At 43.1% G+C, this 25,484-nt stretch overlaps 1 protein-coding gene across 1 annotated transcript in view; it reads left to right on the top strand.

The window, feature by feature from the left end:
* The window catches only part of pax7a (paired box 7a), a 56,125-nt gene that overhangs the window by 2,833 nt on the left and 27,808 nt on the right, over positions 1–25,484 (top strand). Inside the window, exons 4-5 of the mRNA XM_042090397.1 lie at positions 101–229; positions 22,924–23,123. Coding sequence (XP_041946331.1) covers positions 101–229; positions 22,924–23,123 — 329 coding nt within the window. The remainder of the gene's footprint in view (positions 1–100; positions 230–22,923; positions 23,124–25,484) is intronic.

Below are 25,484 nucleotides of genomic sequence, written 5' to 3'. Positions count from 1 at the left end.
TTTGAAAAAGTACTTTGATAAAAATGTATCAAATTAAGATAAAATTCACTTTAGCACAGTAGCCTATCTTAAAGCTTGATTCTCACTTCTTTTTCTTTAGTGAGCTCTATTAGCCGGGTATTGCGCGCACGCTTTGGGAAAAAAGATGACGATGATGATTGTGATAAAAAGGATGAAGACGGCGAGAAGAAAACCAAACATAGCATCGATGGGATACTTGGTGATAAAGGTAATGAGGTTATATTTTATTTAGCAGAAGGCTACTTTATTATTACTATCACTATTATTATTATTATTATTAATAATAATACTATTATTATTATTATTATTATTATTATTATTATTATTATTATAGAATATCGCTCCAGTCTATATGTGTACATATTTATATAGGCCTATATCAAAATAGTATAGTAGATATGGTGTGATTTAGCTGTAATCGCTTAGTGTCGTCAAACCTATAGATCACTACATTCCTACAGAGCTAATATCATCTAGGGAATATGTGCACCTCTTCGGCAAATAGGAAACAGCTATTTGGCTAATCGCGGTGGTTACTCATGCTGTTAGATCCTCTATCTAGTCCTCACTCAATTATTTATATAGGCTCTGACGTAAGGTATTTAGCTCCAGTAAATTAATTTGTGTAACAGATTCTTCAGCGGCTCCACTTAACGACCCGTCTAAACGACAGCTGACAGATGACCCATTTGACAATCAATGTCAGTGTAAGCAACTTCGCACTTGTCAGTTTGACTAATGTCAATGGAGACGGTGGAATTGCTCTGCTGGACTATTTTTTTTTTGCATAGAAACCGCGTCGGTCGTGCATAGGCCTACTAAATAAGTTTTATCCACAATGTTCTAAACTGACACGTGTGCTTGTGTGTGTGTGTGGTGGTGGGGGGGGGGGGGGGGGGGGGGGGGCGTATACCCTACCCTACCCTTAATTTATGAGAAATCCTCCCTTCAATACATTTTAGTAGAGCATGCGTCGAAGTAAAAATTATATGGATAGGCTACATATCACACAAAGTTTGTCCATTGGACAATAAAATATTGTGAAAAGGTGTTGACAAAACGCTCTAAGCGGCCCTGTCTTTCTTCAAACTTGAAGATGAACTTGAGGGAAAACCCCGTATCCATTTAAGCTCCTCCAAAGTGAGGCCTCTGCGGCACAAAGGCAAATCCTCGAAAGCACGGCAGCGAAAAGGGCTATGGGGACTGTCCTTTCTCATTCAGAAACTCCAAAGGGAGGCCAGAAAAGTTTGAACAAAAGAGCAAGGAAAAATAAAGGCAAATGAATAATTCAGTACACCCCGCTGTTGGTTAGTTTTGTAATATTAAGGAATCAGCTGCTGGAATAGACCAAACACTGGACGGCGCAAAACGTTTCTTTTTGTCCGAAAATGGTTTGTGCTCATTCTGAAATTGGGCTATTGTAGCCTACGCACTATTTGCCTGTTGTGTGTATTCAAGCGTCTGTGTTTTGGAGAGCCAAAAAGCTACTCCGGAAAGAAACATTAAACGGGGAAATTTACATGTTTATTGGCTCAATTCGAAAATGTTATGTTATGCCAATTACGTTCAATCTAACTATATTTTAATGAGAGCATTTTTTGGCCGCAATTTTTCAGTGTTATTTACAGTAACACTTTTGTATAGCCTGTTTCGTTTCTTCTTGGTGGTGTACACATTATTAATTGTAGGTCTGTTGTGAATTAGACATGTGAATTTGAATTTTTAAATATTTTTTGTGCTAATACTATTTTTAATATGTCAAACAAATGTTATTTCAACAATGTTGGCCGTCCATATCAACGCGCAGTGTCAGTCTTATTAATCTTGTGATGAGTCAAGTTGCCTTAGTGTCTAATGGGTCTTATCATGTGATTTGTTTATTGGATCTGTCAGTAAATTTGCTCGCGTCTGAAGTTTTTAATTTACTAGGAATGTTATGCCAGCGTCTCGGCAGAATTTTTAGCAAACCACCCATGTTAATTATTCCTACAAATCTCTCTTTAATGACCTCGTGTTTAAACCGAAGTACTAAATGTGCTTTTTAATTCTTGAAAAGATTCGCATTTTCCCCAGTTGCAGTTTACCATCCGGCTGGCGTTTAATAATGTTAAGACTTATTAGAGTTCGTAATGAAAACGCTGTCTGCTAAATGGGCGGTTGTGTTGGAGAGGGCTGTAATAGCTCGCAGGCATGGTAAGAAATGCATTTATCCCCAATCAGCCCTCGCTCTCTGGGTTTTCAGCACAAACGTTATGTTGAAGGGTTTTAAACCCGATTAAATTGAGCCCTTTATTTCTTTTCACTTTCATCTCTAAACGGCTCACTCTGCCTCGCCCTGGGCACAAATTCATGAGATTTTTTGGTTTATTTAACATTATTTATTCATTTATTTATTTATTTTATATATTTACAGTCTTACTATCTGTCAACGTCCATATTTTCTCAAATCAGAAGAGGTATTATGAATGTAATAAATAAAAAATATGATTTTACAGAAATTGTCAACATTTTAAGTAGTCAGTGCCAGAACAGCTGTCTTAATTTTCGTGATGAAACAACATATATCTAAATTTAGCAACTTATCACATTATTGAATTCCACACGCCCTCTTTAAGAAATGTGTTGATGAGTCCTGTGCACCTGATGGCTTGTTCTCACGTGGGCGCGGCGCAATTACACTTTGGCGTCATTACACCTGCCGTCCTCATTAGCGCGCGACCAAATTATGAACGGCATGGACACACTCGCAGAACATGCCACGTTTAATTATAGACCTTGGATACGACGAGGCATTTGACAGTGCATGAACCGCTGGTGTGGCTATTGTTAACCCCCCCCCCCCCCCACACACACACACACACACACACAAACACACACGCACGCATATATAACCAAAAAATCTATCTTTCCATTTATCGAGAACAAACTAAACCAACACTCAACTGGCTTCTGCAAGTAACGTGTTGGGGAGATTGAGGCGACGGACACTTCAGCAAATCGGAGGATTACCTGAGGTTCTCAATCTAATCAAACAGAGGCCAGACGGGATTTGTGAGTGTTGTGAGGGGATAATAATAGGGGCCAGTAGAGAGATAGCCGGGTGTCAGACGGTCCAAGGCTTGGGGCCCGTTTTCACTGTGCATATTCAATTAAAGACTGAGGGCCCGCTGGAGAACCCAGGGATATGTTTTACAGAAAGCAAACGAGACAAAGGAATCCTACAGCAGCCTAATGAGAGATTTCACAAAGAGTTGCAGCGTATCGCAAATGGTTACTGTTACTTTTTTTCTAAACTTGGCCTAGGCCTACTATTTACCGACAGGATGGAACGGTGAAAAGGGGGTGAACATGTCCATTTTTCAGGGGAAGGGGGAGACATCATGGAGTTGATGACAACTATGAATACTGTAGAACACGAGGAATGCCAATGTATTTTGCCAAACACCTTAACACGTTAAAGAGTTTAAAAATGTTCATGAACATCCCCCTTCTGTTTCTTTCTCCCTTTACCATGGCCTATATTTATATCGAAATAAAACGAATATTTCGCAGTCTAAAGCCAGGCTGAATGAGCGGGACAGGGGAATGAAGCGCGAGACCACTTCAAACAAATCCATCTGGAATAGTGTGCGCGCAGGAGAGAGATTTAGTGAAAGTATGGGGAAGTTATTTAGCTATTAATAACATTTTTCCTCAGGCATCGAGACTCACTCCATCTGCACTTTCTCGCAGCTATTTGGCTGGGTTGAAATTGAGGGAGACCCAAATGTTGGACAGAGATAACACTGGCATCACAGCCTGGACCATGCTCTGCGCATCACTGCATTAAACTAGGATTAACCTCCCCTTTCCTGCCACTCTCTCTCACCACGTTTTTGCGGCTGTCACATCCGAGGATTTTCTTAAAGAATAGAAAGAATGCACAGAATAAGCTTGAGGCCTCCCCTTTGTGTAATAATAATCACGAGGATAATAATAATAATAATAATAATAATAATATGTATTACATTGATTATTTTAAATGTGGTAACACATTGTTTACACGGTGATTTGCAAACTGCATCTTTAAAGTATAGGGTAATTCATTTTTGTTTTATTATAATTTACATTAGCCTATCAGTGATCAGTAGAATTGCTTTTAATGGAATTTGATGGTTCACATTTTTAAGGAATCATTTGGACCTTTGCAGTATACTGTCTATATTATCACAAGAAATGCAAACGTTCAGCACTGATTTAACATGTCAGTGCTTGTCATTCAAATGGTCTGTTTAGCTAACATTAGCAATTGTAGCCACACTGTTATCCACTGCGATAACTGTGCGTGACAACTGGTGGACCTGTAACTTGACGTGTTAAGTCGTTAACGTAATGACACGTCAACTGATACCAATTTACGAGGACAGCCTTTGAAATAGCAGAAGAGGTCTTGATAAGTCCCGAGGAATATTAAAGTGTAATTATAGACAGCGGTTCTGCTGACCTGTGAACTTAAGGCGGTCCCTGAATTTGTCACGAAGGGGATTTGGGTGTGTGTTTCAGAGGTTTTTTTATGTGTAGGCTATGCCAGAGTGGTCTATGAGTAGGTGCTACGAGGAAAGGCGGCTGGAGGAAATGAGCGGCTTACATACTTTGATCCTCGGTTGCATTTTTGCATATCAGAAACATTTGACACAAACACAATGGGAGTTCATCATATTACAGACTGACAGTGGCGTTTTCAACTCTCCCTGTCTGTTAATTAAAACGAGATGTGCCATGTGGGACACGCTCTAGCCTATCTCTATCTGTACACACTCAGCCCAGTAGGGTACTTAGGAGAATGGCATTGGGATCTCTTGTAGGGGGCTCTGAAAAAGGCGCAATCTTCTCTTTTCCGACTGCTTAGGGGAAATTCTAAAGTGTACAGAAGAAGACATGGGGATTTCTTCTTCATATATAATGGCAGCTTCATAATCCTCCCCCTCTTAATAACTTTAAAGGATTCAATTTCTCCTCTCGTTTGAAGGACTGAACGTCTCTGGCACTAGGTGTCAACTGTAAAACTCAAGGTGAACCTGTAACTACACCGACATTGTCATACCATATTGTTCGTGCGTTAATTTAGTTATGTTTTGATGTTTACAATGTTGCCCTTTGTAGCATGACTTGCGTTATACATGACAGAAAATACACTTTTACTATATAAATTGAACTTGTCCGTGGACTATAAGAATTCGTTTCATATTTTGGATCCGGACTCCCGACCCTATTTAACACGCTCTGGCGATGCTTTGAGGCACTGACCACCATCGGTAGGCTATCTGCGGGAGAGAGGCAGCGAAGGGGGCGCTTTGGTAGATTCTTGGAACAAAGCGAACACACGACGAGGCAATTCCTGCTGACACAAATTAAGGGAGAGGTATTGCCCCGAGGGCTTCCTATCGTGTAACAGAAGTGTTTTTGATGGCGGAGTGCGCCAATATCGCTGTCTGTGGTTTAATTTGGGTTTCAGCTCCATCGGGGGAACTCTTCATGACCCCACGCTATAGCGCATGCTCGAATTGCAGTCTGGTTCTTTATGCAAGAACTCCCCTTGACAAAAATGTGAACAGTCAAGATTTGACACGGGGCAACATTTGACCGAGTTTAATAGAAGCATTCAATATATTGGTATTTAACCGTCTGCATGCTGCATCACATTTCATACCAGCCCTAGCCTATGCTCTCATTACTTAGGAGAATACAATGTGCCACAATGTAACACCACAGTTGTAAACTAGCCAACCATTAGCTTTCCATGTTTCTTTAAGTGATGCACATAAAATGAAATATAAAATAAATAAAACAAAAATGAAGCAGGTAAATTCAGGGCCTAAACTATTTGTATATTGCTGCACATATATTCGTAAACTACTACACATGAATGTAATCAAATACAAACATTACTTTTTAGATTAAGGGGTATAAAAATCACATAAAAATCACCTTGAGTGAAAATAATTGTGTTCGGTAATTCTGGAGAAATAGGCTACATAGCCTTGGTCATATAGTTCATAATGAAGAACGATAGAACGGAAAAGCAACTAGGGATAAACTATGGCTAGGGATACAACTAAAGGCCCCCTAATGTGGTGTGTAGATAGATCTTGTCATTTCGATGGTTGAAGTCACCTTTTTTACTATGGCTGGAGATTGGAGTGCTGAAGCGTGTATGGGCATAATTAATTATGGGGCAACGGCATGGACTGCAGCAGTAGCATATCCATCTTTTAGTTCTAAAGCACCTCAACAGACACACATCTAAACATTTCTGCTGTAATTTCTTTTTTTTTCTCAATAGTGTTGTCTTCAACAATCACGATTTGGTTAGGTAGCCAACATAAAATAGACGAATTGTCGTTTTGGTTTTTTTGTGGTTGATATTGTGCCATAGCCATTATTGAGAGACGTGTGGACTGTTGCGTAGGCCCTATAAATTAATCTGTGTAACTTTCAGACATATCTATTTTTCCACAAAACCATATATCACAAGGTGTAATGGACGCGCATATTACAGAGAAAGGGAGTCGAGTTTGTTCAAGGACAAATTGATGCGTACCTTACACAGATTTTCCTCAAGACATAGCCAATATAGCTGGGCGTCGATTGCACTTCCCTCTTTTTTGGGGTAGAAAAATCGACCTATTAAAAGACTACTAGTTCCTAAGCTTACATTTGTAAAATAATTATGAAAACAACCATTTGAAATGATTCCATGAAAATCAATGTTTAGTGGTTAATACTAAAAAGTAGGGAAACTTGATACAACATCCTGATTTTGTTTCGTTATGTTGGTTCTAAATTCTCACACATTTCTCCTGCTGATTTGATAATAGGCCTACCTCCTTTTAAGCCGTGACTGGATGTAATTGTCCCGTTTCATCCTGCCAATATTTGAAAGATCCAATGAACAATATGGCGTCCTTATATGGGCGAAATTGAGCAGCGAACTGAATTATCTAATAGCCTAACTATCAAAGCATTTTTTATTTTACAGTCGTCAACAAGTGAATGTTGATTAAGGTATCATCAGTATTGCTAAATTAAAGGATGGATCTGAGAAGGTCTATACATCGGTTTATTTTCCAAATGAAAACGATTGACTATTGATAAATGTTATTGTGGAAGATTTATCTAATTTAATTCAGTCGTAAATAGATTGAAGACATCCACTGATTCCACCCCCACCCCTCTTATGTTGTGACATCTTGGCGTTGAACTCGGTAAACTGGAGTTGACAGGGGGACGCTATCCAGGGATCTCCCTGGACCTGACTCGGAAATCATAATTTGACTGGTCTTTCCTCCTCTGAAAACAAGGCGCTGAACTTGTCAGGTCTAATTAAGGCGCTGAAATGTGCTTTGGCCAGAAACAGTAGGCGGTGGGACAGGGCAGTCCACACGAACTGGTTTTGTTATGGTCCAGACGAGGGAAGGTAGCGCAATGTTACGCACAGTGGGGTTTGGACTAGCACTGGAGGGGCGTTTGCGCTGTTTGCTAGTTTGTCAATTCTGTCTCCCTTGTGCTGTGGGCAAAGTGGGATAGACCAAGCGTGGACTCTGGCAGTCCATTCTAATTCACTATGAAATTAATTAGAATAGACATTCATTAAGGTCTTTAAAGTTTGGCTAATTTTTTCACAGACTTTAAAGGTATAACAGTGGATTAATGGCTTATAGCCAATATTAACATTTATTGCATCCTAATAATTTGTGATGCCTGCCAGATGGATGTCAGTAGAATTGTGCAATTAATAACTGGAGAATCACCAGTGGCTGCTCATTTTATCATTGTGAACAGTAATGATTTTTATGAAACTTTCATACATAATGCCCTAAATGTGTATCCTCCTCTGACTGAAAGACTCTTAATACAATTGTCACAAATAATCATTGAGAGCTATTTTTTAACCTTGTGTGTTTACACAGCAATGAAACCATGCATTTGAACAAATGTATGTGTCGGTGTGTCTTTGTGCGTATTTATACTCTCTATTGAATAAGATATCGAAGCCTTGAATCATCCTCTCTCTTTCAGCATAGAAGAAAATTCAATTGTCTCCTTTTCCTTTATTTGGAGGCATTTTGTTCTTTTAATTGAATGCAGCTTTTTTCTGGTGTTGGGCCTAAGACCCTTCAGATGTGTGACAGGCTGCTCTCCCCATTGTCAGACGAACTGCGTCTTAAAAGGAAAACAGAGAGAATAGGGAGGAGGAGAGAGAAAGGACCTTCTGTTATTTTGTGTCTTCAGGCTCGCCGCACTAGTCCATTCAAGGCAAGTTGATGAACTCCTCGAAAAAGTTTATTAAGGGGAACAAAACAATGGGAACCAAAGCCTCGGGGCGAGCGGGCAGACAGTTTATAAACTAGCGGGTATTGTGCCTCCGAGGCAGATGCTTGAGTAGGCCTGAATGGGACCTTCAAACTGACACGATGGGGCTGGACAGCGGCATGCGAAGTGGACTTCTTGTGGCGAGGAGCGGAGAGAGGAGCTGTCTCCTCTGCATTAATGTACATCTGCAGCAGCAGAGCTCCTTCAAGCCAGGCCAAGGGATGGTCATGACCATGGCAAAAATGTATTTTCAGCAACCTCCGTCTGCAACCTGTTTTAGAGATGCTGGACTGCAATATTTTTTTTAAGTTGTGGTTGTTGTGTATTGTATATCATGTGTATATTATTCGGCTCAGTGTTATCCTTGTATAAGCAACATTTATTTTATGAAATTTAAAACAGTTCTGGTTGATTGTCATGGCATTCTATCAAGACAATGGTTTTCACACCAGTTGAATTAGGCGCAGATAGCAACAAGTATATTCACAGTTGGTAAGACCACAAGAAATATGAGCGCTTTCTCAACTCACCTCTGTAGATTTACTTCTTATTTCTCATTCTACTATACCATCTCTTCTGCTCACATTTGGTCTTATATTTACTCCCCCCAACCTAGAATATTATAGTTCTTCTCTTTTCTCCTTTCTTCACTTCTTTCGTTTTGTCTGTGTCTCTTTTCTCTCTCTGGCCCCTCTCTTTTCTTTTTCCTCCTCTTCTCTCTTCATCTCTCTCAGTCTCTCCCTCTCCCCCTCTTTTTTTCTTTTGCTTTGGCTTTCTGCCACAGCACATCACATCACAGGAGTTCTGTGATTTGTGACCCTGGTAACCTGCACTTAATCTTCCTAAAGAGGGGGACCATCGGAGAGGCGATCTCTGTTCCCCAGCACACTGCACTGCAGCAGGGGCACCCACAGCTCTGGACTCTAGCTCTGGCAGGTGCCATCACCATTAGCAACACAATCGCCTCCTCCTCCTCCTCCTCCTCCTTCTTTTTCCAGCCTCAGAGAGGCGGTTAACTCAAACTACGAGTTGATTTAGGGAGGGAGTCGTGGGGGTAACGGTGGTAGTTAGGGGAGGTGAGCATGGGGGGGGGGGTATAGGTCTGTTGTGGGTGTGGGGGTAGTTTGTGTGTGTGGGGAGGGGGCATAAATTGGACGGGGTGGGGACAGGAGAGGATTACACTCTGAGACAGCTATTAGCAGGGATGAGGCTTTTCTAAACAAACAACCGAAAAAAAAAGGTGAAGAGGACAGAGGGACGACTAAGAAAAGATCAATAATGTGTTAGCTTATGATGCCGTACGGTGATGGCTCTGCAGTACTTATTTTGTTCTGTATTGTTTTTCTTGGTTATTTTATGTGAGCCCTTTTTAAGATGTGTGTGCTTCGTATTGGCAATCCAATTTAGATTGGAGTCGGAGCAGGTATATTTATTTATTCAGTCAATGATTTGTTAAAGAGCCATGGCCTAGGTGCTTGGAGTGGGCTGTATGGCTTTTTATACAGTAATGACTCACAGTAAGTGGTCTTTAAATTGTCAGTACTTAGCATATTTGGGACATTGGTGAGAAGAACAGAGAAATAGAGTTGAAGCTGCCGCATGTATCCCTTGGGGAGTATAGACTATTTCTTTCCATTGTACACCGGTATTATCAAGACCAGAGAGAAAGAGATTGATAAATTAAATGAACAGACTGTGATGGTTGATACCCTTGTGAAGGTATTGTCAGTAATGAGGAAAAAGCAATGTCTTCCACTATAATACCACTGTGTTATCTCTTGAAATGTTTTTTTTAACCTAGCCAAACGACAAGATCTCATGTTGGAGTTTCGCTTCTATCTGGATGTTGAAAAAAGAAAAGAAAACACTTTTATTCCAATGATATGAAAAGCCCTGTTTTAATTGCTCAGTTTATGCCATTTTCTTGTAATCATTTACTTGAGGTGTCTGAAAATCAGATCAGAATGAGGAAGCCTACTTTGGGCATTTAGTGTGCTCTCCACTTCCTAAACAGTGTGGGCTATAGCTGTTTAAACCTCTCTCCTATTCGTCACAAGTTGCTGTTCACTCTTTTAGTGTGTGCACACTTTCAGCGAGGTTCATCCTCAAGAGGTTTAAAGAGGCCGTCATTTGTTCCCATCAGCCCTCTCCTTTGTGTGTTTCACCCAACTGAGCGGTGAAACCTAGTATTCAGTTCACTTCAGCACCTCTTAGCAAGACTCTTTGTGAATTCTTGCAAGTGTGCCAGCTCTTGTAGTCCTATACTTGCTCAGTATAATGACACCAATAAACAAGCATGCTGTAGCTTTGTCAATGGCCCAGAGGAGCAATAACATCGTTTGTTGATCTTTAGCTAAAAAAAGTGCTGACCATCCAGACAATGTGTTGGAGAGGGTCAGTAGAGGGTAGGGAAGGGGAGTTCACACGCTGTTGGGTTTAGTTAGTGCACGTAGTGGCATTCGGAGGAGCTGTGCAGTTAGATGGATGTTGGGTATGTGGAAGTGCATCACATCTGAGACTTGGCACCGCCTCGGCTCTCTGACAACAGGTGATGTTCCCACAAAGAGGCTTGCCACTGTGCAGTTTAAAAAGCGCCGCCTGCGAATCCGTTCACGTTTGCCATTTCTGAGCAGCGGTTTTAACTGCCCGCTTTTCAACTTCTAAAAGAAGCCTTGGCAGGGCGTTCGCACGAAAAACACTATGTTGGATTCCTTCTTTCCACCCGATAACAAGCTGTGCCACTTCTTAATGTGGAAAGCGCCAAAGCACCTGTCTCTGTAAAGCCGGCCTCCACTCCATGTAACCTCACAAAGGCAATGTGCTTCGCCAGGTGTCAGACAGTGGCAGTGTATCAACAATTTATTACAGCATTAGACGAAGCCGCAGTCTGCTTTCCCAAACCCAGTGCCAAGACAGGCCTTTAGTCACACAGACAACAGTGAAGTGTAATATTTATTGGGCAACATGTGTGTAGCCATGTCAGTGTTGTAGCACAGTGTTCAGCCATAACCCCCCCCCAACCCCCCCCCCCCCCCTCGCGTCTTATAGACCCTTTGAAGGGAGTTCCATTATCAGCATCATAGTTGGCCCCACAAGACTTCCTTTTTAACATTCCATATGTTATCTTAATGCAGAGGAAGTAGATTGGGACCCAAATAGAACGTTCAAGCATTGTTTTTGTTTTTATTGTTGAAAGGGTCTATAGTGCGTTGCTGACATGAAAAGATCACACAACACAAAGCAAAAGAGAGCAGCCATATGTAATGTATGTAATATATAAGCGGTGTTCTTGTTTAGATGATTTTGTTATTTCCTACTCATTGAACAGAAGACTCCTCCAATTTTAGTTTCCTCTGGTTCCCAGTGTCTATGAGTTGTCAAAACTTTGACAGTTAGCATGCATGGGACATTGTGTGGGGCAAATTATGATCTGCCTGTTACTGTGGTGGGTTGCATTCACAAGGACAACAAGCATTTCTTGCTAATTTTGTTACAATGAAGGGGATGCCCCACATAATGTGCAACACTAATTAAGTTTAGAGCTGGATGCCCAGTCTCCCCCTCGGTGATGAATTAGACACATTCACATCATGGTCGACTGGTTTAAAAATCACCATTAGCCCATGCTACTTAGGGCCATAACATCGCCCATTTTATGCTTTTGATGGGCCTAGCAAATGGAATCTTCATTTGTTTCATCTGAACGTGGGGCCTGCAATGCGTTGTTGACGTCGTCATTTTTTTCCACAAGCAACCACATTAAAAAAAAAAAAAAAAACAGATGAACATGTTTTGGAGAGTGTTGCGAATCAGAAATGTGTCCTTTTTTGTGTTGAACTCCAAATTGAAACGCATGGGCGGTGGTCGGCTAACACTTAAGCAACAGCAGGACCAAGCAGCAGCAGCAGCAGCAGCTCACCACGCAAGCCTTGCCAGTCGGGGCCGACTTCAAACAGAGGCTTGACTCCCATTTTTAACTAATGGGCTTATTTATGCATCCCCTGTCACTCTCTCCTTGGGGGGAATGTGCTCCCTCTCATTTCAAGACGCTTTTCTTCTTTCCGGTACATTCTAAAGCCCACAATATAGAGTGCAGATTTTCTGACATTAACATGGAGCACTGTGACGAGCGGCTGATGTAACTCGGCAAACAGGAAATATTAAAGAGCCCCTCCGTGTCCCGGGGAGAAGCGTTCTACTCCGCTCGCTCGCTCGCTCGAAAACGTTTTATTTGAATTTTCACCAAATCTCGCTCGGGCAGGCAGACGGGCAGACAGGGAGGGAGCAGTGGAATAAGACAGAGATGGAGCCACATGGCTCCGGGATTCCTTTTAAAAATAAAACCCCGGGCCCTCCGCCGCCACGTGATACCTCCAGAACAGTTGTAGCCCAAGTCAAGTTTTTATGATCTTTCGAGGTAAAGTGTTGTACTCACTGATGGGCAGAGACAGAACATGACAAGAACGGCTTCCTTGGAATGTTTTCCCATCAGTTTGAAGTCAAGCTAAACTAATATCTGTATTTTATATGTCTGTCATTGTGGGGATTTTTCCCCCTCTTATCTGACAATCAGACAATGGTTGAAAAACCACAGAGTAAAACTCTTTTCCTGTTTTATGCAACTGTCTGTTTTTTATCATCTTGTGATTCATATGAGGAGCAAGCATTGACAGGAGAACTTGGATGTAACCTGTCACACTATTCTCACTGGTTAAACAACTAGACTTTTTTCAGTTGTTTGGACCCTTCTCAACTTGTCTGACAACCATTTGTTCAACACTACAGTGTGGTGGCATGTTGAACACTAATTATCTGATAATTTACTGTTTAAAAGGCAGTCATATCTACAGTGAGTAATTAGTACACACAGAGCATCAGACACAGTTCGATAGTCTGTGCCTTTCCCCATCTCTCCAGACCTGACTTTACCGTTGTGTAGGTAAGCATTCAGGTAAAGCCTAGCTTTAGTGTTTGATTTCCTGCGTAGGCTCTGTGCAGGGAGCCCCAGGACAGGCCAGTCATTCGGGGGGTGGGTGGTGGTGGTGGTGGTGGTGGTAGTTGGGCTGTTCTTTTCCACCATAGCCCAGGCTGGCATGGACCCCTTCGGGCTTCACCCTCTTTTGCTGCCCCTCTCTTAATTTCATTACTTAAGCTGCGACCTTAATTAGCAGGAACCCAACCCCAGGAAATGAAATCCTATTTGACGCTAAAAGGAGGAAGGGAGAGATGGTGTATAAAAGGAAGCCTGCCCTTTTCCTCCCCCATCCCCCTCCCTTTTTACTGAACTTCATGCTGCCAATTCCCCCACCCTCATACACACACACGCACACATACAGTATGCACACCACAATTTAAGAGCTACAAAAACAACCACGTAAAATTATGACCACTCTCACACAGTATACTTTATAACTTCATGAAGTGTGTCACATTTTTTGATGGCAAATGGCAAAGACTTTCAAGTGCTTCATTATGCCACAGATGCTGTTTGTGCTTTTTGTTCGGTGTTGCGCATCCGTGGTGGAGTTGTCCACTTTCTGTGTTTCTTTCCCCCTGCATATAATCATCTGATATCAGTAGACTAGAGTCTTGTTTGTTTGTTTGTTTGTTTATTTATATATAATTGCTTGTTTGGGCACCACCTGGAGTGCATCTAAAATGGAAAAACTCTTTTTTTTTTTTTTTCAGTCTTAAGTGGTCACAAAAACCTCCCACCGCCTCCACACCCCCTACGCCTCCCACCCCACCCTCCTCCTCCAGCCCTCCCCTCTGTGCCCTCCCCTCCGTCTCCGAGCCCTTCACGGCTCATATTGAGGTTCCGCGCTTCCCCTGGAGGAGAGGGGGCATGGCGAGTCAATATGTCAGCGTTTATCGATACCCCGCGGAGCAGCGCGGGCTTGTCAGGGCTCCATTCAGGCCTCTAATGGCCCCCTGCGGCGCTGTGTCTATGGGGCCTGAAAGCGCCAGAGGCCCCTGTGGCCCGCTCCCCTTGTTGAAGGTGAGGCGCGCCGCTCTCACGGATGCAGCGCGGGCCCTGCCTTCACGCCCATGACAACAGCCATACAAGGAGGACCTGTGCACCTCCACTGCTCCTCTGCCTCTCTCTCTTTCTCTCTCTCTCTCTCTCTCTCTCTCTCTCTCTCTCTCTCTCCTTGAAAACCTTTTTTTTTCGCTCTGTCCTTTTTCTTTCTTTTTTGAGACCTTTGGTGAATGAAAATGAAGCTAATTGTTTGTTGTGGGAGCCAAAGATTATACACCCCTCCCTTCTTTTTGGCTCTTTTTGGAGAATGGGGGTGCATTTTTGTTGCCCTCCCTTTCTGGCTGTGGCAGTGTTGTCATCTTCTAAAGGATGTGAATGTATCCTAAAGAAAGTGAAAAAAAGCATTGGAATTTTACTCGGGAATGTGCAGGGAAAAGACTGTTTTGACAAGCGCAGAGAGACACAAGCAAGTATTGTTGATGGCTGTAAGCATTCTTACATGAAGGGGATGTAGTTTAGTCAAACTCTGGAGCCCAGAGTTTGTTTGAAGGTCTGTACCAGTTTCAGGTTTTCAGGTTTCGGGTTGTATTTTCCCCTCTGTCTCAGCTCTAACGCCGCCTGTGACATTTTATGTAGGCCAGACATTCATCTGTATTATTATCAGAAGTTCTTTTTTGCTATTGCCATTTCAAAGCAACTTCCAATACAAACAAACTGTTGGCAAAAGATTACAACAATGGAGCATAGCACACACATTCTCAACTCTACAAAGTAGAGAAGGCATGTTTGTGTCCCATTTTATTCTCTTTCTTCCTTTTTCTATTTCATTGTCTCTTTGCAAAATTTTAGTCACTCTTGCAACATGTCTAAAATCAGGAAATCTTTTTATAGACACCCTTTAAACTGTTTTTATCATCTCTCGCGGCTCCGTAAGTTTGGCAAACACTTAGAGACGTGGAGAAGGAAGCACATTGAAGAGGAGTTCCGCGCCATTCTCCAAAAATGCAAATTCCTCCGTCGGTTATGTGATCTTCCTCCCCGCCCCCAAACCTTTCTCACCATGAGCGATTTCTCTTTTTTTTTTTTTCTTGCTTGCTTGCTCGTACTAGTATCTGAGGTTCAATCCATAACAGACCTGAGGAAAGGAAGATAGTTTTATATTCAGGCCTCAAGCCAGAAAGATTGCAGCCAGGCAGATGGATGTTGGAGATAGCAAATCAGATCGCAAACGCAAACACGGCTCATTATGGTCTGTTGGGATAATGAGGTTTTTTTTTAACACCGAGCCCCCACCCATTCCCCAGCACCCCTCTTCCTGATGACTGACAAAAAGTATAATTGCAACATCAACTCCAACAAAAGACATGCACAAAATAAACATGTAAACAAAAAGCAAAAAAAAAAGAAAAAAAGATGGCCTGGTATTTTTGTCCTATGGGTATGTTTGTCAGATTCACTCAACTGGTGTGATTCGGTGCTGGAAGGCTGGTCCTTTGAATGCCTACGAAATACTGGGTGCGAGGCATGATTGTGATTATGCTGGAACTAATATGCTTTTCAAAATGAGCTATTATGAGCTAATGCTGCCATACTGAAAGCCTTGCCTGGTTTTGTCCCTCTGTCTTGGGTAGTTTGCAAGGTACAGCTGATATTTAGGCCATTGGTTACGGTATTAAGAAAAAATAGGCTGCATGGAAGCTGGCGTAATGTTGAGCTAATACTGATTCAAAGGCAATCTCGCAGATGAGACTGAATCTACTCCACCACCCTCGTGAAATCATGGAGGCTTTCTATCATTCCCTTATCCCTGACTAATTCACCGGGGTTTCAGCGATAAGTGCGTTCTTTCTATTTTGGCATTAATTTGGCTTTTCAATTGTCCTCTGCCTCACGTTCATGTATAAACATGTCAGGAACTAGTTGTCATGACATCTTGTCAAATTTAGATAAACAACTCGCATGTCAACGCAACATGAGACCTTTGAGAGCTATGCCATGTCTCAAAGAGAGTGACGAATTTTGCATAATTTAGCCTGAAAAATTATAGAGCAGATAATGTGTTGGGAGTTTTTACCATCCTTTTTGCGCCACAGGCCTGGCAGAGCTGTAGAGCAGATTGTGTTCAGTTGTTCACATCCTTTTCCAAACCACCTACAAAAAGCTGTGGCCATTGGTTACCTAGTGGAATTCATATTAATGTTTGGCTTCTTTCAATATGGAAACCTTGTTTTTTTGCAGGTTTGAATGTATCTATGAGTATTTGTATTATAGGAATTGCTCCACTCTCCTCTCCTATTCAAAATATGTTCAACATAGTTTTGCTTTTAGCAGAACTTCCGCTTACTCATTGAGGATGTTTTGGGGTTGGGGATGGGAGGGAGTGAGGGAATCTGGGCATCTACTTTTTAATGATGCTTGTGAGGCAGGACTCCTGGCCACAGATGTTGAAGTGCTTGGCCCCTCTTCTCCTCGGCTGCAGTGTTTATGGACTCTGCAGCTGTGGACAGGAGTTGATCAGGGCCATATTACCACCCCAGACGCTCCCCTCCAGCCCGGGGACTATGCTGAAAAAGGCCAGAGGGACGGGGCAGGGGAGAGGAGCAGAGAGGAGGGGGAGAGAGAGCTGGAGGGTGCTTAAAAGACTTTTTAAAAAGCCAAAGAAAGGCGAGGGCTGGAGCAAGGCGGAGCCTGGAGCTCGGGGGTCTAGAGGGGGGTCGAGCGGAGGGACTGAGGGGGTGGAGGAGGGTGGAGGAGCGGGTCCTCTGGTGATGGAAATCCCATCTGCGCTGAAAGCAAAATGTAGGGTCGGGGAAGAGATGACTGTTGCATGCTGGGAGAGGGCAGTTCTGACGTGAACGCTGGCCAACCTGCCAAGCTCCCTGGCCAGTAACGGGCGAGAGGCTCTGATCCGTGTGAGTCATGTTATTGGAGTCAAAATACTTCAAGACATCAAACGAGGCTTCTTGGGTTTGTTCTGGTGTTTAGAAAGCGTATACATGTAGAGTGCACCTAGGCTGAACTGAGATCTTTCACACCACTGTCTAATTTAAATATATTTCTTAAGGCAAAGTACGTTTAGTTATACTGTATAGCACAATAAACACATCGGACATCTAGTTATTTACATTTATTTTTTATTATTTAGTTATTTCAAACAAATCTTTTTTGTATGGAATGCATAACGTGTCTTGATTGATCACTGAAGGCAGGTTTGCATTTGCTAACAGGAATATGCAACTGTGTTCTCACTGTAAACTATCAAGTCCACAGACTACCTAGAACAAAATCATTTTTTTTCTCTTTTGACACCTTACAAAAGTACATGTCTGGCCTAGAACACCAAACTCTTTTTTCTTTTGCACCCCCATTCTTTCTCTCATGACGAAAGGTTTGGCACTGAAGGAGAACAGCGCTTCAGAAAGAAAAAAAATCTCTTCGATCCCATCTGCTTCGCACCTGCCTTATCCCTACCGGGAAGCCACCGCATGCAAAGTCAATATCTACTTTAAAAAAAATCACTGATGGGCCCTGGAGGAAAACGCATTCCTGTCTTAATGCACTCTCAATAGGGCATAATTAAGCTCTAATTGCTTGATTAGAGTGAAGGCAAGTGTTGAGTGCTTTATCAATATCCCCCACAACCTTCAAATGGAATTACAGTGAGACTGGCATTATGAGACGGCTTAATCGGGATGTAGCGCATTGTCTTAGAACAGGGCGAACTGTTCGAGAATTGACCCCAGCGCCTGTGGGGATTTTGTTTGGTGGAAGGTGCTGATTACAGAGCTCTGTTTTTTTTTCTTTCATTCTTTCTTTCTTTCATTCTCTCTTGTTCTTTTATCGCGCCAGAGACATGTGTAAACAAGACTCATGCAAATTCTAATTCGAGAGCTTTTGTTTGCAGAGGGATGTAGGATGGAGTGGAAACGTTGAGCGATGCTCAACACTGTGGACTCACACGGGCTTCACGTCTGCTCTGTCTGCTGCACCTAAGTGGTGCATTTCCAGTCGCTGATATAAACTTATGCAAAAGTGTACACACACACACACAAATGAACACACGCGCATTTGTGCAGAGATCTGTGTACACTTATATAAACACTTATGCAGACACACACAGGAGGGCACGCACAAAATTACGAAGCATTTTTTTTTTTTATTTCTTATTTCTTGGTGTGTTAATTCGCAAGCAGAACCAAGCAAACAGCTGTGTCACTCCCAATTCCTGTGAAGACTGCCGGGTACCATATGTTTCCAGTTCCATTACTTGTCTGCCATAACCTATTCTGTCCTAATGGAGATCCCTGTTTCCTGAATGAAACTGAACATCCCAATCACCGGATCTAGTGAGAATGGCAAAAGATGGGGGAGGGTGGGGCTCCCTCTGCAGCCTTGCACTGGCCCTGTGTGTCTGCACCGTGTCCATAATCCAACCCACAGAGGCACAAGCAGAGATGGTGACCATCAGCATGGAGCGCAAGATCATTGGCTGAACTTTATCATCTATGGACCATTGCCCAGTGTGTCAGAACAAGTGTAATCGCTCAACCATTTTTTTGAACACAACAAGTCTCATCCATTGAAACCAGGGGAACTTTTTGAAAGACTTTACTTAAGAGCTGTATCATAAAAGCACCAATTACCGCCCCTTTTGTTAGAAAATTCTAAAATAATTATGTTTTTTAATACTTCAAAATAACATTTGATAAATTAACCTTACATTTTTCAGTAGCCATAGGTGTGTAGATTTGAACAAAATCTGGTTTGGCTCTTACCAGTGCTTTTACTGCCTGAAATATCCGATTTTGTTTACCACGCTCAGAGTTTAGTGCTGGGCTGGTGGGTGCCCTATTTCCGCCCTTTCACACAGCACATCAACGGTTAGACCGAGAAGTCTCGTCGCGAAATCAATTCAGCTCCAAGCGGATTTGTACATGCAGCCTTACAACACTGTTTACAGATCTTCGAGTCACGGTAAAATGTCATTTTTGGTACATAGCTAATTTAGATACACTTAAGGTGTGGGTGCTTGCATTTCTTTACGAATCCACCGCCATGGTTTGTATAGAAATGAGAGGGCGAAATAGGTGACGGGTGGTAATAGGTGACATTCCGATATCCACATGGCTTACATGTTACCAATGTTCAATTGTAGTTAAATAGTCATGATCATTAGACAAATGGTTGAGGCTGTTCAAATACTCTCTTCTAAGCAAACAAAAGGGGGAGAGGGGGAGTGGGAAGAGGACAACTGGTAATCTAACCAAGCCATGTGTGAGGGATACTATCTGAGGAACGGATGAAGGATGAAGAAGAGGAAGAAAAAGAAGAGAATCATGCCCACCCCAACATCACTGCCCCCACCCCCCCCTCCCCCGCAGGGCATGGAGGTGACTTTGGGAAGTGATCTATAGACCACTGTGGCAGTCTGGAGTGCCGTCACGGCGCGTTACTGGGCGAATTACAGCTGCGCATCCTCATGAAAACCAACAAAGGGGGGCTCGGCGCCCTCCATATGTACATATTCAACTTCCCATGTTCAAGGGTATTTCTTGCGTGAGAGGGTGGTCGGCGGAGGGAGTCCGGCGTTGAAAAAAATCAATCTTTATTAAAAGAGAGGGGCTGTGGGGAGAGACTGGGGAAAAGAATTGATTTAATGAATGCGGACTCATGTCCTGCGGCCGGTTGTAATCCGTTGAGAATCATTGAGCACGAGCTCGGGGGAGACAAAAAGACGATCGGAGAAGGCTCCTCGAGTGGCCTGTAATGATAGTCTCCATAAAATCCCCTAATTCCTTGTTTAATTAAACTCCGGCGCTGGCCTTGAGACGGAGCCAGTTTGGTTGGTCGTTTTCACTACTAATACGTTTTTGTCCTTTTGGGGAAGGGATGGTGTTTTGCTCTTTTCTTTTCTTCCTCTTTTTTGTCGGTCTTCGACATGATGGAAACCAACACACTCTCCTTCATTTGAATGCCACTGACACAAATGGGCAAACAATGCACACAAATACTTACACAGATGCACTTGCTCACATTTGCTCAGTTGGACACACACACACATACGTACACACATACACAAACATACGTACACACATACACACACATACACACATATACACACACACACGTACACACACACAGGCATATGTACACACACATTTAACATCAGAGATGCAACATACAACCAGCTCTCTCTCTGTATGATACATTATAATATAATTATATATCTCTTGATCATACACTCACACAAACACATCCTCTGTCATTTAACACACAAACACACACACACACACACACTCTTCTGTCTTTTGGGTGGAAGCACAAACACACACTCATGCAAGCCCTCCTCGAGCTGGCTTCATTGCGTGTTTGGCAGTCGTCCAGATGGACTATGAGTGCCCGGCTGGCCTAGCTGAGCTGGCAGTGGGGGACAGAGCAGGAGACCGGAGAGAGAAGGACAGAGTCCAGCTGAAGAGATCCAGAGAGACTCAGCTGCCATGGCTGCTGCTGCTGGAGGTGGAGCTGGAACTGGGATAGGGATGGAGCAGGCAGAGAAAGAGAGAGAGAGAGAGATACAGAGAAATAGAGGGAGATACAGAAAAAGGAGAGGGAGTGTGAGATGCAGAGAAAAAGACAGAGAGAGAGAGAAATACAGAGAAAGAGATGGACAGAGAGAGTGAGAGAGCACAAAGAAGATGGAGAGATGAATAGAAGCTGAAATAGAAAGGGAGAGAGCAAAAGAGATTGAGATGGGCAGAGAGAGCGAACAAGAGAGTGAGCACATCATGGGGCTTTGCCTTCCTTGAAACACCTCTTCCCAAATGGGGGAAGGTTATGAGGGGGACTTGTTTTTTTGTTGTTGTTGTTGTTGTTGCCATTCTGCTGGTGTTTTTTTTTACAGATATGTCATTCTCTGTCTTTTATTTCTCTCTCCTCGCTCTCTTGTCTTTCTTTCGGTCTTTCGTGCTGGCAGATGATGCAACGGTACACGGCCTAGAGCAACACTAGCAAGCCTCAAACCCAAATGTCACCATTTTTGTCATCTCAATGAGCAAATGTGTAGGACTGATCTTTCTTCTGTGGCAGGATTTGTGTGTGTGTGTGTGTGTGTGTGTGTGTGTGTGTGTGTGTGTGTGTGTGTGTTTGTTTTTAAGCTGGCCACAATGTGTGAAAGGCATCACAGAGGAGGTGCACAAATAAATTATGATGCAATTTTATCATGGTATCAAATCAATTATCATGGTAATGCATTGTGGTGTGTGTGGAATCCCTGGTTTCGGATGCGCCTCTTGGCCTCGTATCCAGCACCCTGTGTCTGGCTCTGAGCAGCCAATATATATTCCCCTGGCTAAGATGCAAAAGGAGCACAGCAACTGTCAACCGTGCTTTTTTGCCTATGCCTTCCTGGCTGAATGACGAATGTAAAATATGTTGTAATTTATTTCTCAACAGTAGCTGGGAACACAAAGGCGCCCGGCTCGGCTCAATGCTGCAGTAGCGCAGTGCTGGGGCGCCGAGTTCGTCTTTTCGGCACTGCTCCTCTTGGAGGATAGCTCCAGGCTAGCGTTGGAGAATAGAGGGGCATGCAGAGGCAAGGTGTCCGCTAAAGATTAGTCTCTACCAGCACCCACCTCCCCTCCACCCCCCCTCCCTCACACACACACACACACACACACACACACACACACCACACACACACACACACTCTCCAGCCTTCTCCACACCACCCTCAGGGCCTCTCTGCCTCCTCTGATGCTGGATGGGGCTTTTTGAAGACCACTTCCTTTTTAAATGACAACTCAACAGATTGAAATTATATTGAGATTGAGTTTTTTATTTTGTTGTATTTGTTGTGGTGGTGGTGGTGGTTGAGGTGGTGTAATCTTAGTAATAGCCAGATATGTTGCAGTGAGAGTGGGTTGAAGATGGCGGAGGAGTGTTTTCCTGTTTAGTGAGCACCTTCACAGAGTTTGCTGATTTATTTAAAACTCTCTCACCACATGCTTTCAGTTGAGAACGTGCAGTGTTGGTGGGACTGGTGGAATCGGTTCCATCAAAAAAGAGTCATGGTTTCACTGTAGAATATAATAACTGTGGAATATAATAAAACAGCTTGTTGCGCAAATTTGCTGTATCAATAGCTCTAGCATAGGTGGAGTATGGTTCACCTGATATTACCTGTTCAACATTAGAACCAACTTCTGAAAACTAAACTAGATCAAGACTTGATGTGTACCTACCTGGGTGAAGACTCATGCATTCATGTGTTCACCTGAGGTGTGTTCAAATTCTTTGATCAGAGACACACTTTCGCAGTGAACATGTTTGTCCGAACAGATATATTTGAAATATTTTTTTGTAAACACTCCATCAGTAGTAACTCTCTGTCCCACTCCCAACATGTTTGCGGAGAACTACTTTCTCAAACAGTTTGACAGTGTTTGCACACGGTTGTGGAAAACTCTAGCCAAACAGAAAACTATTTGCAAACGTTCAAAAATGTTCGCCTACGTTTGCGAATTTGAACGCACCTCTGATGTCCAGTAACGTCCTTTGCTCCCCTGCTGCAGGTAACCGCACTGACGAGGGCTCGGACGTGGAGTCGGAGCCGGACCTGCCCCTGAAGAGGAAGCAGCGCCGCAGCCGGACCACCTTCACGGCCGAGCAGCTGGAGGAGCTGGAGAAGGCCTTCGAGCGGACACACTACCCCGACATCTACACCAGGGAGGAGCTGGCCCAGAGGACCAAACTCACAGAGGCACGGGTGCAGGTTAGACTCACACACACACACACACACACACACACACACACACACACACACACACACACACACATACATACATACATATATATGCACAATCACACACACGTGTTTATATGTATATTGTGTATATACATGCACAATCAAAGACACACACACACAGAGACACACATCTACATCTACGCACACAGAAATACAGTTATGTATACATATTCACACATGCACATGCAGCATATACAAATAAACACAAAAACATGCAAACTAAGCATATGAACAAATATGTGTACTCATTGATAAAACTTAAACAGTCGTACAGAAGACAGACACACTAAAAGTAACCTCAGAGATGATGAATTCATACACAAACAGTCATTAAATACAACATGTATATGCACATAAAAAATGCATAAAAAGACATGACATCAGCAGCTGAACTCAGTCATATACCATATATGTATAGGTCAGACATACAATGCTTCTTATATACATAAATCTGCAACCATATGGAAACGGACACATATGTTGACCATACAAACACACGTGTACACATACATGCTCACACACACACCTACTCATGCATGCATACTCACACATGCACACACAAGTGCAGGTGTGTACTGACGGCCAAACCACAAGCTTTGGCCACATTCGCGGAGGACCGTTACCTCCACACAGCTCTGGGGTAGTCCCATGAACCATCAGTGATGTGTGCGCTCCTCCAGTGATAGATAGCCCCTGCGGAACAATCGCTCCGGCCAGGTTTACGCAGCTGCAAGATGAGCCATGAATCATCTGGAATTGCCTGAATACATCACACCTTCCCCATTTGCTATCTGTTTGGGCCTGGAAGGCCTTGCCCTCTTTTCACAGGCCCTGAGACGCGAAGGAAATCAGGCTGACGCAAACGTTTTTTTCATGTTCATTCCGATGGACCTCAATCAAATCAGTGATCAGTGGCGCTCTATTTACATTGAGGCCTCAGTTGAGTGGCCCATGGACAAATTTGCAGCCTTATTAGGTTATTGAATGGAGATGCAGAGAGAGTGGAGGGAGGGAGGAAAGGGAAGGAGGGAGGGAGGGGGTGATGAGTTCCTTTGGCAGGTGTCCATGTCCTGCCCAGAGGGGAAGTGAGCTAAAGGGGCAGATGGTAAACCATGAGTAAAGGGTGAGCGTAAAGGTTAGTTTCGCTTAGACAACAGAGGGATGAGGTGGGACCTTAGGGAACTCCGAGGTTCAGAGAACATGAAGAACAGGTTGTACCTCAGGGAGTAAACTTCAGAGGTGGTACCTCCAGGAACAGAAAGACAAGGCGGAACCACAGAGAATGTAAATATTAGGTGGTTCTCAACTGCACAACAAAGTTCCTCAGTGAGTCTCAAAGCACCTCAGAGAACAAACCGCCACAAGTGCAGTCAGACCTTGGAGAATAATTGCCACTTATCACGGTTAAGGTTAACATTACTGAGATCTCTCATGAAAGACTGTCTTGAGTTTCTCAAAATAAAACATCTATTTTAAAATAAAACAATAACATTATTTCTCTCAGATGAATGTAAAGCTAATGGATGAGTCATCATTACTTTTGTTCATGTACTTTTTACTTATTAGTTCCACTCTGAGTAATGAACTGTATCCAGAGAGCTTAAAACGAATAAGTCGTCATTTTATGAGCCCTGTAGCCTATTCATAGGCCCTACGTAAAATACTTGTATGAAGAGTAGTTTGCTTGGCATCTAAAATCCAATACACTTCCAGTGGAAGGGAATATAGTTTTGATGGATGATGTTTATTTTTCCTGAATGGATCTTAAGCGAGGTCCAGCTGGGCCAGAACAGAAGCGCTCAGTTGGGCCTAACATAATTGTGGGAATGAGAACAGAGCCAACTGAATTTGCATAAATGCATTTGGATATGACCGTGTAATTTTAAATTGGACAGAGATAATGGCCATGTCCTTCCTCTTTTCCTCCAACTCTTTTACTGGCCTCTACTCCTCTGACATCTTTACTACCTATCAGAGACATTATAAGGACTTTTTATCTGTGCATCCAGTGGAGATAGAATTTTTGTTTTTTTACCTGGACTTCTCTGTGATGTTAATGTCTGTGCAGATGTTGGCATGTATTACGGAGGAAGAGAGGCTTTTCTGTCAGCCTGGCAGTTTTTATGCAACACCCAGGGCAAATAGAGTAGACTTATAGCAACAGCTGTGCCAAAGAACGAGAGAGAGAGAGAAAGAGAGAGAGAGAGGGAAAGGGATAAGGAATGGAGGTGAAGAAGATGGAGTGAGCGAAGGAGAGCAGGGGTTCTGTGTGTGTGTGTGTGTGTGTGTGTGGGAGGGGGGGGGGGGTTGATGGAGGATTTGGTGGTG

The sequence above is a fragment of the Alosa sapidissima genome, chromosome 4 (genome assembly GCF_018492685.1).
Source record: "Alosa sapidissima isolate fAloSap1 chromosome 4, fAloSap1.pri, whole genome shotgun sequence".
In the NCBI taxonomy this organism is placed as follows: Eukaryota; Metazoa; Chordata; class Actinopteri; order Clupeiformes; family Clupeidae; genus Alosa; species Alosa sapidissima.
Note: the sequence above shows the minus strand (reverse complement) of the source record. Positions and strands in the feature narration are given on the sequence as shown.